The 12,843-nt window shown below is 40.9% G+C and overlaps 1 protein-coding gene across 1 annotated transcript in view; it reads left to right on the top strand.

Annotated features, from left to right (window-relative positions):
- hspa9 (heat shock protein 9) overlaps positions 1-12,843 on the top strand; it is a 42,270-nt gene that overhangs the window by 24,441 nt on the left and 4,986 nt on the right. Inside the window, exons 11-14 of the mRNA XM_061835944.1 lie at positions 221-448; positions 524-746; positions 988-1,082; positions 12,552-12,644. Of these exons, the coding sequence (XP_061691928.1) occupies positions 221-448; positions 524-746; positions 988-1,082; positions 12,552-12,644 (639 nt within the window). The remainder of the gene's footprint in view (positions 1-220; positions 449-523; positions 747-987; positions 1,083-12,551; positions 12,645-12,843) is intronic.

Here is a 12,843-nt window from a genome sequence, read left to right as displayed (position 1 = left end):
TATTCTTCAGACTCTTCCAGATTTGCTAAAATAAAAACAATTCTGTGAGAGACCCGTAGGATCCCCCAGGTCCCCTTACAATGTTTTTTTTTTTTTTTTCCCCTTTTAACCTTTGTCTGGGCCTTGAGTGACTGCTATATTTGTGCACCTAAATGCTCTGTATTGAGAGAGGTGATTATTGATACCTTCCCAGACTCACACAGTTTCCCTTGTCTTTTAGGTACAGCAAACTGTCCAGGACCTGTTTGGCCGTGCACCCAGCAAGTCTGTCAACCCTGATGAGGCTGTTGCCATTGGAGCAGCCATCCAAGGTGGCGTCCTAGCAGGAGATGTAACAGATGTTCTGCTTTTGGATGTGACACCACTTTCGTTGGGAATTGAGACTCTGGGTGGGGTCTTCACCAAACTTATTAACCGGAACACAACAATTCCCACCAAGAAGAGCCAGGTACAGGGCTGCTCGGCCATGAGAAGATCTAAATGGGCAGATTAGAGGTTTAGATTTCTTCCTGCTCTCCCTCAGGTTTTCTCCACAGCAGCAGATGGACAGACTCAAGTGGAAATTAAAGTTTGTCAGGGTGAGAGGGAGATGGCGGCAGACAACAAGGTGCTGGGTCAATTTACTTTGGTGGGACTCCCCCCCGCTCCCCGTGGTGTTCCCCAAATTGAAGTTACTTTTGACATTGATGCTAATGGCATCGTCCACGTCTCGGCCAAGGACAAAGGCACAGGCCGGGAACAGCAAAGTGAGTTGTTTTTCTCAGACTTTAAACATAAATTATTTGACACTATTTGTGCAATGATCACATCTATAATTCAAAATTACATTTTAAGAGCTTCTATTCTGTTTTCGGACAATAGATTTCATGTTTGACCTCAAAACAAAATGAAATGGTTCGTGGATAAAATTCTGCGTTAAAGTTCCTTTTGTCGTGTTTAAAAAACATATATTTTGAAATGTAATCTGAGTCGCTTATTTGCCTGCAGTTGTTATTCAGTCATCAGGAGGTCTCAGTAAAGATGACATTGAAAACATGGTCAAGAACGCTGAGAAGTATGCAGAAGAGGACAGGAGGAGGAAGGTGAGTGCTTCAATTTCTGATGGAATGGAGATCCATGTGATGTATTTCACTTAACTGACCAGAGGTCATCACAGGTGTCTTTTGGAGCAGTATATTGTTCAATTTCATTTTGCAAAATACATTTAATGCCGTCAATATGCAGTAAATTTCAATATATAGTTTAAAAAAATAAGTATTTGAACACCCTGCTATATTGCAAGTTCTCCCACTTAGAAATCATGGAGGGGTCCGAAATTTTAATCGTAGGTGCATGTCCATTGTGAGAGATAATCTAAAGAGAAAAATCAAGAAATCACAATGCATGTTTTTTTTTTTAATGATTTGATTGTGTGATACAGCTACAAATAAGTATTTGAACACCTGAGAAAGCCAATGTTAATAGTTGGTACTGTAGCCTTTCTTTGCAATTATGGAGGTCAAATGTTTCCTGCAGTTGTTCACCAGGTCTGCACACACTGGAGGAGGGATTTTTGCCCAATCTTCCACACATCTTCTCTAGATCAGACAGGTTTCTGGGCTGTCGCTGAGGAACACAGTGTTTCAGCTCCCTCCAAAGATTTTCTATTGGGATTAGGTCTGCAGACTGGCTCGGCAACGCCAGACCATTGATATGTTTTCCTGGCTGTGTGCTTCGGGTCATTGTCATGTTGAAAGACCCAGCCACGACCCATCTTCAATGCTATGACTGAAGGAAAGAGGTTGTTCCCCAGAATACAATATATGGCTGCGGTCATCCTCTGCTTAATACATTGCAGTCGTCCTGTCCCATGTGCAAAAAAACGCCCCCAAAGCTTGATGCTACCACCGCCATACTTCACAGTAGGGATGGTGTTCTTGGGGTGGAACTCATCATTCGTCTTCCTCCAAACACGGTTAGTCGAATAATGACCAAAAAGTTCCATTTGGTCTCATCTGACCACAAAACCTTCTTTCATGACTCCTCTGTATCATCCAAATGGTCATTGGCAAACTTAAGACGGGCCTTGACATGTGCTGGTTTAAGCAGGGGAACCTTCCGTGCCATGCATGATTTCAAATGATGACGTCTTAGTGTATTACCAACAGTCACCTTGGAAAACGGTGGTCCCAGCTCTTTTCAGGTCATTGACCAAGTCCTGTTGTGTAGTACAGGGCTGATTCATCACCTTTCTAAGGATCATTGAGACCTCACGAGGTGATATCTGGCATGGGGCTCCACTCCGATTGAGATTGACAGTCATGTTTAGCTTCTTCTATTTTCTAATGATTGCGCCAACAGTGGACCTTTTTTCACCAAGCTGCTTGGCAATTTCTCCGTAGCCCTTTTCAGCCGTGTGGAGTTGTACAATTTTGTCTCTGGTGTCTTTAGACAGCTCTTTGGTCTTGGCCATGTTACAAGTTTGAGTCTTACTGATTGTTTGGATTGGACAAGTGTCTTTAAGCAGCTAACGACTTCACACAGGTGCATCTGATTCAGGACAATACATGGAGTGGAGGTGGACTTTTAAAGGCAGACTAACCCTCTGTTAACCAAGCAGGGTCCCAGGTTATCTGAAATTGTACAACACTGGTCAATAATAGCAAATGCCAAGTCGGTAAACTCGAAAAGGAGCCCTAATGTACAATGTGCAAAAATGCAAATGCAAAAATTGCTCAACAGTATCAGGTCTTTGAGGGTCAGAATTCTAGCTGATACACAGGTGTTCAAATACTCATTTTCAGTTGTATCACACAAACTTAAAAAAAATCATACATTGTGATTTCTGGATGTTTCTTTTTAGATTATCGCTCTCACAGAGGACATGCACCTACGATGAAAATTTCAGACCGCTCCATGATTTGTAAGTGGGAGAGCTTGCATTATAGCAGGGTGATCAAATACTTATTTCCTTCACTCTGTTCGTACGGGTCAAGGAATTTCAGGAATATCATGGGTAGGGGAGAGTGTAGCTCGACAGCATAGGATGGTCGTATGTAGGATCATTCTGGTGGTGGGTAGGAAGATTAAGAAGACAAAGGTAGAGCAGAGAACCATGTGGTGGAAGCTGAGAAAGGAAGAATGTTGTGCGGCCTTCCGGAAAGAGGTGAGACAGGCTCTCGATGGACAACCGAAGCTCCCGGAAGACTGGACGACGACAGCCAAGGTGATCAGAGAGACAGCCAGGAGAGTACTTGGTGTGTCATCTGGTAGGAAAGGGGAGAAGGAGAGTTGGTGGTGGAACCCCAAAATACAGGGAGTCATACAAGGAAAGAGATTAGCGAAGAAGAAGTGGGATACTGAGAGGACTGAGGAAAGGCGAAAGGAGTACATCGAGATGCGACGTAGGGCAAAGGTAGAGGTGGCAAAGGCTAAACAAGAGGCATATGAAGACATGTACACCAGGTTGGACACGAAAGAAGGAGAAAAGGATCTCTACAGGTTGGCCAGACAGAGGGATAGAGATGGGAAGGATGTGCAGCAGGTCAGGGTGATTAAGGATAGAGATGGAAATGTGTTGACTGGTGCCGGTAGTGTACTAAATAGATGGAAAGAATACTTTGAGAAGTTGATGAATGAAGAAAATGAGAGAGAAGGAAGAGTTGAAGAGGCAAGAGTGAAGGACCAGGAAGTGGAAATGATTACTAAGGGGGAAGTCAGAAAGGCATTACAAAGGATGAAAAATGGGAAGGCAGTTGGTCCTGATGACATACCGGTAGAGGTATGGAAGCAATTTGGAGAGATGGCTGTGGAGTTTTTGACCAACCTATTCAACAGAATACTAGCGGGCGAAAAGATGCCTGAAGAATGGAGGAAAAGTGTTCTAGTTCCCATTTTTAAGAACAAAGGGGATGTTCAGAGCTGTGGGAACTATAGAGGAATAAAGTTGATGTGCCACACAATGAAGTTATGGGAAAGAGTAGTGGAGGCTAGACTCAGGACAGAAGTAAGTATCTGCGAGCAACAGTATGGTTTCATGCCTAGAAAGAGTACCACAGATGCATTATTTGCCTTGAGGATGCTCGTGGAAAAGAAGGAGCAGCATTGTCTTTGTGGATCTAGAGGAAGCCTATGACAGAGTACCAAGAGAGGAACTGTGGTACTGCATGCGTAAGTCTGGTGTGGCAGAGAAGTATGTTAAAATAGTACAGGACATGTATGATGGCAGCAGAACAATGGTGAGGTGTGCCTGAGGTGGGACTGCATCAGGGATCAGCTCTGAGCCCCTTCCTGTTTGCAGTGGTAATGGATAGGCTGACAGATGAGGTTAGACTGGAATCCCCTTGGACCATGATGTTCGCAGATGATATTGTCATATGCAGTGAAAGCAGGGAGCATGCAGAGGAACAATTGGAAAGATGGAGACATGCACTGGAAAGGAGAGGAATGAAGATTAGCCGAAGTAAAACAGAATATATGTGCGTGAATGAGAAAAGTAGAGGGGGAAGAGTGAGGCTACAGGGGGAAGAGATGGCGAGGGTGGACGACTTCAAATACTTGGGGTCAACAATACAGAGCAATGGAGAGTGTGGTCAGGAAGTGAAGAAACAGGTCCAAGCAGGTTGGAACAGCTGGCGAAAGGTGTCTGGTGTGTTATGTGACAGAAGAGTGTCTGCTAGGATGAAGGGCAAAGTTTACAAAACAGTGGTGAGGCCGGCCATGATGTACGGATTAGAGACGGTGGCACTGAAGAAACAACAGGAAGCTGAACTGGAGGTGGCAGAAATGAAGATGTTGAGGTTCTCGCTCGGAGTGACCAGGTTGGATAGGATTAGAAATGAGCTCATTAGAGGGACAGCCAAAGCTGGATGTTTTGGAGACAAGATTCGAGAGAGCAGATGGTTTGGACATGTTCAGAGGCGAGAGAGTGAGTATATTGGTAGAAGGATGCTGAGGATGGAGCTCCCAGGCAAAAGAGCGAGAGGAAGACCAAAGAGAAGGTTTATGGATGTGGTGAGGGAAGACATGAGGGCAGTTGGGGTTAGAGAGGAAGATGCAGGAGATAGGCTAAGATGGCAAAAGATGACACGCTGTGGCGACCCCTAACGGGACAAGCCGAAAGGAAAAGAAGAAGATGGGAAGAAACGATCTCTGGTAAATATTTGGCTTGGGTCAGTGAATGTCATGGGATTTTGTTGTTGCAGCTCAAAACATTATATTTTTTAATAAATAAACCTGTCAAGTGAAGACCGATAACGCTTGCGCTTTTCCACTTTAAGTAATTTCTTCAACCAACGCCATTTTTTTCAGTTCATCCAAGCGTGGAGGTTGTGCGCACCTAAGTTCGGTGAAACAAACAAAGCTTCCAGTTACGGATATGCCGGGAAAGCGCCAATTTAACATGTGGTTAGAAAATGAATCTTACAGGAGGTGGTTGCCACCTTGCGACATTCAAATAGCGAAATGTTCTCCATGTGGTAAACTCATTAACCTATCTAACATGCAAGAATATGGGTTGTGAAGTCATCCAAACACATCACAACAATGTCGGGGAAACTGAAGGATAAGACGGAGAATTTGACAATTTAGTCTTTCTTAGTGATATTGGATAAATGCCACTGAGTTTCATTAAAAAAGAATGACTTCCTCACAAACAATAAAATAGTTTGGGTAGCTATGATTTTGATGGGCGGGAAGGGTAACAGCAAACAAATACTTTTTTTATTTTTGGCCTAATTCCAAATTGTACGGAGCTGGTCATGGCTTTGTGATGAAGGCGCTAGCCTTTCAGCCATAGGACACACTAAGAGTGGGTTCAACCCCATTCTCTGACCAGTAGTGTATGGAACGTCAATTTTCGAGCACAAGTTATCTTATGTTCAACATGTAATTCTAGTTTATATTTTTAATAACCATAAATTTTGCAGTCATTATGATGCAGCTACTACATTGGTAAGCTTTGGCACTTATGTAAGTGGAAACAGATTATCATAAAGCTGAAATATAATATATAATGTATCAATCCAATATTAGTCATTGAATTTTGTATTGGGTGCCTGGAAAGTCATGGAAAATTAATGGAATTTTGATCCTCTGGAAGTGTATGAACCCTGTTCACTGTATGTTCCACATAATTACCGATTCATCACAAACCATATTTTTCTAACCTTTTTTTTTTTAATTATTTAATACTTTAATACTACTATGTCCATCACAGGTCATTTTTTCCTCAACTGTTTGTTACATAGGTCAAAACAAGTCAGTGACTTGGTCTAAGGCAGTGATTTCCAACCTTTATAGAACCAAGACACATTTTACAATTGAAAAATCCCACGGCACACCAACAAAAGTAAATGTCACCAAAAATGGATCGATTTAATTACTGTTTACTTCCTGCCATATAATAGAAGAGGATTTTTTTTGTTCTGTCTGTCATTGTGCCTCACTGGCATAAATAGATTAATAAAGATTTTTTGTATTTCTTGGAATAAATTTTTTTTTTTTTTTTTTTAAGCAATTACATAAAATGGGATAACTTCCCACGTAACACCTTAAGAGTGCTCACGGCACACTAATGTTCCCCGGCACACTGTTTAGGAATCACTGGTCTAAGGTTAACATCTTTGCAGTTTGTCGTTTAAATGCACAAGCCTAGCTTGCTAACAACAGGATTCGAAATCACTGACAGTGTGACATGGTTGTGCCAATTTTATTCATATTATACCTGACCAGCTCACGGTCGTTTCCCACCCACTCAGCTCAGCTTAATGACCACGTCAAAGTCCCTGCAGAGCCATAAAATACTCTGTATAAAGTGTACGTGTTTTACGACAATACTTGACTGTATTTGATTTTTAATGTGACTGGCTCATATACTCTATTAGGGGAGAAGGGTCCATAGTACTTTGTGAATGGTGTTTTACTGTGATTTGTGCACACTCGGGCAAGCACTCTGAGGCGAACTTATGTGGTGAGCCACTGTTTTCTTCGGGTGCGGCCACACTAAACAGACACAACACCCCAGTCTTCCTCAACGCCAACAGATCGCTCCCAGTCACTCCTGCCATGCTGCTGGAAATCTCAGTGAAGGGTACACCTGGGCCTCCAAGGTGCTGCCCGACGTTAATGCTTTCCTGTCGCCACTTAAGAGCACCATGGTTGTGTGGTGCTGGCGTGACAGCTTGGGTGCCAATTCAGTATATAGGTCATTATGAGAAGGCTTGGAAACTAACAGTAACCAAAGAAAAATGATTCTGGATGCAACTTCCTGCATTGTAAATGCACCTTGTTGTGCTTGCAGTAAGCTGGGTCTTATGTTCTGCCATCCCTGAGCATGCTTTAAAATATTTGACACCCCGGTTGGGGTTTACTGGAAAAGTAAACTCACAACAAAAAGGATTTCTCACATTGAATATTTTAAATAGAAGACATTGCTTATGCTATGTTAATGTAAAACTATTTTGACGGGCTAGCTCACATTACCATATAATCACATGAGGGCTTTACCTTCAAGTAACAAATATTTGGACACAAATTTCAGAAACAATTAGTTTGGTAATCCTGATTTCATTATTAGTCAACATAATTGTAATCGATGCTTTTTCCGTAATTGCCCAGCTCAGGTTCATGGGTGTAATTGAGGTTCGCCATGTGGATGACAGGGACCCATTTTGAGCGCTTCTTTTGTTCCTCTTCATATGAATGTCAACGGCCGAACAGGAGTTCGTGCATTATTTCAGCCACTGCTGTTGGATTTGAACACGCAAATGTAGTTAGATGGAGTTATAATGTACACATACTTGTGTATTTGAACGTAGGTGAAAAGTTTAGTCGATCACGTTTGAAAAATGTACGGGTGTGGTCAGTCATGCCTGCAGATACGTGGTCCACCAGTCATACCTGAAGATATAAAGTTGCGGGTGTGATTAGGGATGGAATCTCAAGACCTTATTGAGTTGCTGTTGTATGTAGTTGTTAATACCATAATAATTTGACACTGCATGGAATGAGACATACATTTTAAGAGGTCAATAGACATTCAATTTCAAAACTAAGTATTCATATATTCAAATTATTTTATTTCATCATGATGTATTATCTAGTGTAATTTACAGCACTGTCAATCCATTTAAAGCTCGCTGTAAATCTATATTTTCCTAAACCATGTAGAGGGGAACAATTTTCAACTTCAAGATAATTAAAGCAAAAGCATTTTTTTTTTTAAATTTTACCATTATTATCAAAAGTAAATACAAGCAGCATGTCTAACTCTTTCCTTCTCACTGTCTTGCTAATGGACCTTTCCGACTGGCGATCTTTTGCTCCAACCCCCGCCCTTAGCTACAGTTGCCATCCCCCACAATCTTCCGAAATGGCGAATGAACAGAACATGTTTGAACTGGATCCTCTATAACCTATTCCAGATAATATTTGGGTATGTTTTTTGCCAAATGAGTCAGTCTCTTCTCCAAGAGTTCTACAGAGAGGTCCCAACTATTTCACGTAAGGATATGTACACGGAATTAACGTTTTGGACAGAGCAGGACGCAATGTCAGAGTTACAGCGAAAACGGTGGCGATCGATGCAAAAAAGTTGACTCCTCACAAACTTCATATTGAAATCAAACAGGATAAAATTGTGGAATCGTACTGCACATGTAAACCAGGGTGAGTACTTTTTACTTGAAAAGATCACGAGTAATATTGTAGTCTTTATAACTGAGTGGGTGCATTCATTTGATTTGGTGCGACACAAATAGGCAAATAGACATTTCTCTTGCATGACATCATCCATTTACGAAACCCCAACTCGACTCTTCGGCATAAAACATTACACACTTCATTCAGCAGGTCAGTGATACACTAACAAAAAGAGAGTTGTTCTGCAATGTATAAAGCAGTGATGATAAAATCATACTCAGAAGATACTTCTCCCTCGCTTACGTTTCAACATACAGCCTTGTTTGTTTGTTGTCCACAATTAGTTGTAAAATGTGCGGTCTTCCGCGAGCCTTAATCCATCGTAGACACTTCCTCAACTGTTTTAGGCTTTTCGAAAATTAATCAACCAGGCCCCTTGTAACCGAGCCTGATACCTTTCATCAGATCATTTTGTTCGTGACATTAACTTTTCCAATCACACGCAACCGATAACCAGCATTGCTTGTGGGACATTACTACAAGAGGGGCGGGGTTAAGCCAATGCGGCTATCTGATTGGTTGTTATTGTACGAGGCTGTAGTTCACTGCGCTGGATCAGTTTTCATGTGCGCTGAGTGTGCGACAAGTGCGCACCTGCATTGGTCAAGACTACACAAAATAAGCGACGTTTTTCAATATTTATGTATTTCTACTCATATTTTACGCACGTGATTTTTCGTGCTCAACTGTGAAGATTTGAATCCCAGTGACTGAATTTATAAATATTGAGCCAAAAAAAGTAGTCGGCCACCAATTGTGCAATTTCTCCCACTTAAAAATAAGAGGTCCCCGTAATTTTGATTAATCCCTCGGTTTTCGTGGTTAATTGGGACCAGAACCATTTGCGAAAAGTGGGGAAAAAAACGCATCATAGCAGGGGATGTTAGTTTTATGTTGGTATCAGAATGTTTGCAGATTTGTGACAAGAAGTATTTACTTAAATCTTTACTTATGTAACCTTATTAATAGAGTATTATGTGTAATATAAATATAAATTAGAAAACACTCAACTGTATTAAATTACTATATATTTACCATTCATCACTTGGAGACTTCTGCTGGAGCTGCCGTCTGCGTACCAGTGGATTTAATCAACGGTACAGCGTTTATATTTTGCATACTTGAGACAAAAATTACAACAGTACAATTGTTTAGTTAAACCAGGGGTGCTCAATGCATCGCGATTGACTGAAACTCGACTGGTCGATTGTGACGGCGTGCCGAGGCGGAGAACAACTTTTTTTTCTTTTTTTTTTAAACTATGGCTCACCGAGGATGTGCAAACGACAGTACAGGAAAACATGCTGTCAGCGAGGTTCTCCCACCCCTATTTTAAGCTCTTTCTTAAGAAATCTTAACAGACATGAGTATTGATGCTGCAGTAAAGAAGATAACTTACCACTTTCATGCGGAATGGAAGGCAAACAACTTTTTCACAATGTCATTTTCGAAATGTTTGCCTCATCTCCCAGTTTAGTGAAATGTGGAGCGGCATCTTCGAACTGTTTATGGAAAATACGACACCGACATTCCGCCGAAAAGCAAGCTGAGAATGAGAAAAGTGAACTAAGTAAAATCACAACTGGCCGCACAGCAGTCACTTTTCACACAATATAGTTCAACAGCGAAAGCCACCACTGAAACATCGTTTCCGGGTTCGTCACATCGTTGTTAACAAGATGTCCTTCCAAGACGATCTTTCAAAAATAAGGCGGAAATATTATTTTCAATAAAATCTCTGCAGCTGTAAAGGAGTAGTTACATGGCGCTATGAAGCCATTGCTGATGTGTGGAAGGATATCGGCGATTGAGTTTTTCTCACTGCATTTGGACGAATCCACTGACTAGTGGGTAGGTCTTTGTGACATGGTCATTGTATTTCATCATTGGTCCTTCTTAAAAAAAAAAAAAGTCAATCGTGAGAGGCTGGATGCTTGAGAAGTAGATCTTGGGGTAAAAAAAAGTCTAGGAACCCCTGAGTTAAATAATAATAAAATATTCTTATTGCAGTACAAAGTCACAAAGCTAACGCGGGATGTCTTCTTGTGTAGCACCAAATGTCCGCAACGGACTGTTGTGGCGTCACTTCTGACGAGGCGCTATTACTTCACTTCCGTTTCACCGGTGTGGTAAACTGTCTCTCTCCCATCTCCAGTCCGTTCTGAGCACATCTCTCCACAAATCTTTTTTTTTTTCCTTAGAGTGAACCGAAACGTAACAAACAGCAAACGTGGTGAATAAAGAAAGCAACCTTGAGACGATAAACAAAACAAACGCGAGTCAATGTAAGCATGTTAAGCATCACAAAAGAGCATTAAAAGCAAAACGAGAGAAAATTAGAACTTTGTAAAATTAATCCATTTAATCCAACAATCTCTGAAAGGACATAACCCCGTCAACACAATTACTAAAGTTGACAGCTTGTACCATATTGTCAAACTTGAAATTTTTCAAGCGAACATTTGCTTTCCGAAAAGCCTCATCTTTGAGGGAGTGAAATCCCTCATTGTTGCTTGAGGTTGATCATCGCACATTTCATTTCCTTATTAAAAGCCATTGAAGCAGTTTTACAGATGTTTACCACATCACTCGTTATGTAGCGCCCTTCTGATTCATTCACACCATAATGGTGCCACAAAAGCGTAACTTCTGCCGTCTTTGATCATATCCACAAGTTTTACTTTTTCGCCGATCGATCAGCTTCCTCTTCCTCAGTCACCGGGCTGTTTTTCTGCAGTCCGGTGTCCACAAAGTGAATGCAGCTCCGTTTTCAAACAATACTCTTATTTTTGCATCTTCCTATTCAGGTGGACTGCTTTAGGGGCAGCTTTATGATCAAGCATGGTGCTTCGGAAGCATTTTGAACTAAAGAGGTTGACACACACACACACACACACACACACTCTAATAGTGCAGAAAATAAGGGGGGGGGGTTAGTTGCTGGGTGCGGCTTTGATGAGCTCCAAAAAGATGGTCTGGCTTTTTTTTTCGGCGGGGGGGAACCCGCGATGCACTGAAGCCACAATGGAAGTAAAGGGATTACTTTATAGATTTACCTCACTTATGAGACATAATGAGAGGAAAAATCCAGAAAATGATTTTTTTTTTTTTTTAAGAATTAGAAAGTTAAGGGGGAATATAACTTTTGGGTCTATCACAAAAGTTCATCTAAATACTTTATATACCCTTGTTGGCGATGACCAAGGTAAAATGTTTTATGGAAGTCTTCAAGGTTTTCACACCTGATGTTGCTTGAACTACATTAATCAAGTTATTGCTTATTCTTATGACCAAGTAATGGGTGAAGTTAAATTTCTTTTTGTACTCTGGATGAGTGATATTCCTGACACTTGGCAGTTGCTGAAAGTAAATACTTTTTCGTAGCTTATTTTTTAAACCAAATGAATAGTAAATTGGATTGGACTTGTAAACTAATCAATTTATTTTTCAAGGTAATTATGGCAACACTGAGATCTGATTTAATAGACCAGTTGAGTATTACCTGGTTTGAAAACTAACTGCAAATTAATACATAGACTAATATTTATGATGGAATGTCATCATGTCCACCTCCCATATTTGCACATGCAGCAACATTTATAATGTATGTTTTTAAACTATTTGAATTTTATTTAAGGTCATGTGTGTGCATTCTCAGTAATCCAGAGAACGGTAATGCCTTGAGGTGTAGTTGTCCAAATGCCCGAATTTTTTTTTGCCTTTGGTACCATGGGTGATATCAGCACCTTTTATAAGAAGCTGATACCTTGAAATGGCCGGAATTGTCTGTCCAATGTTTTTACTTTTATCCTAAAATGCAAAAGTCACCTCATCTTGACTGTCCTGTTGACCCATTTCATTCTGTCTACTAGGAGCGTGTGGAAGCTGTGAATATGGCTGAAGGCATTGTCCATGATACAGAGTCAAAGATGGAGGAATTCAAGGACCAGCTTCCTGCTGATGAGGTACATGACATAATCTGTTTTGACAATGTTTTTTTTTTCTGCAGCTTCCATAAGTCATCTGTGCATCCTATGTTACCATCCTAAACTTGAATACATACAATGTAAATATTTTCTTGATGATATACAGTGAAGAAAATAAGTATTTGAACACCCTCCAATATTGCAAGTTCTTCCACTTAGAAAACATGGAGGGGTCTGA

The sequence above is a fragment of the Syngnathoides biaculeatus genome, chromosome 11, assembly GCF_019802595.1.
Source record: "Syngnathoides biaculeatus isolate LvHL_M chromosome 11, ASM1980259v1, whole genome shotgun sequence".
NCBI classification, from domain to species: domain Eukaryota; kingdom Metazoa; phylum Chordata; class Actinopteri; order Syngnathiformes; family Syngnathidae; genus Syngnathoides; species Syngnathoides biaculeatus.
The sequence above is the reverse complement of the archived record's forward strand: the minus strand, read 5'-3'. Positions and strand labels throughout refer to the sequence as shown.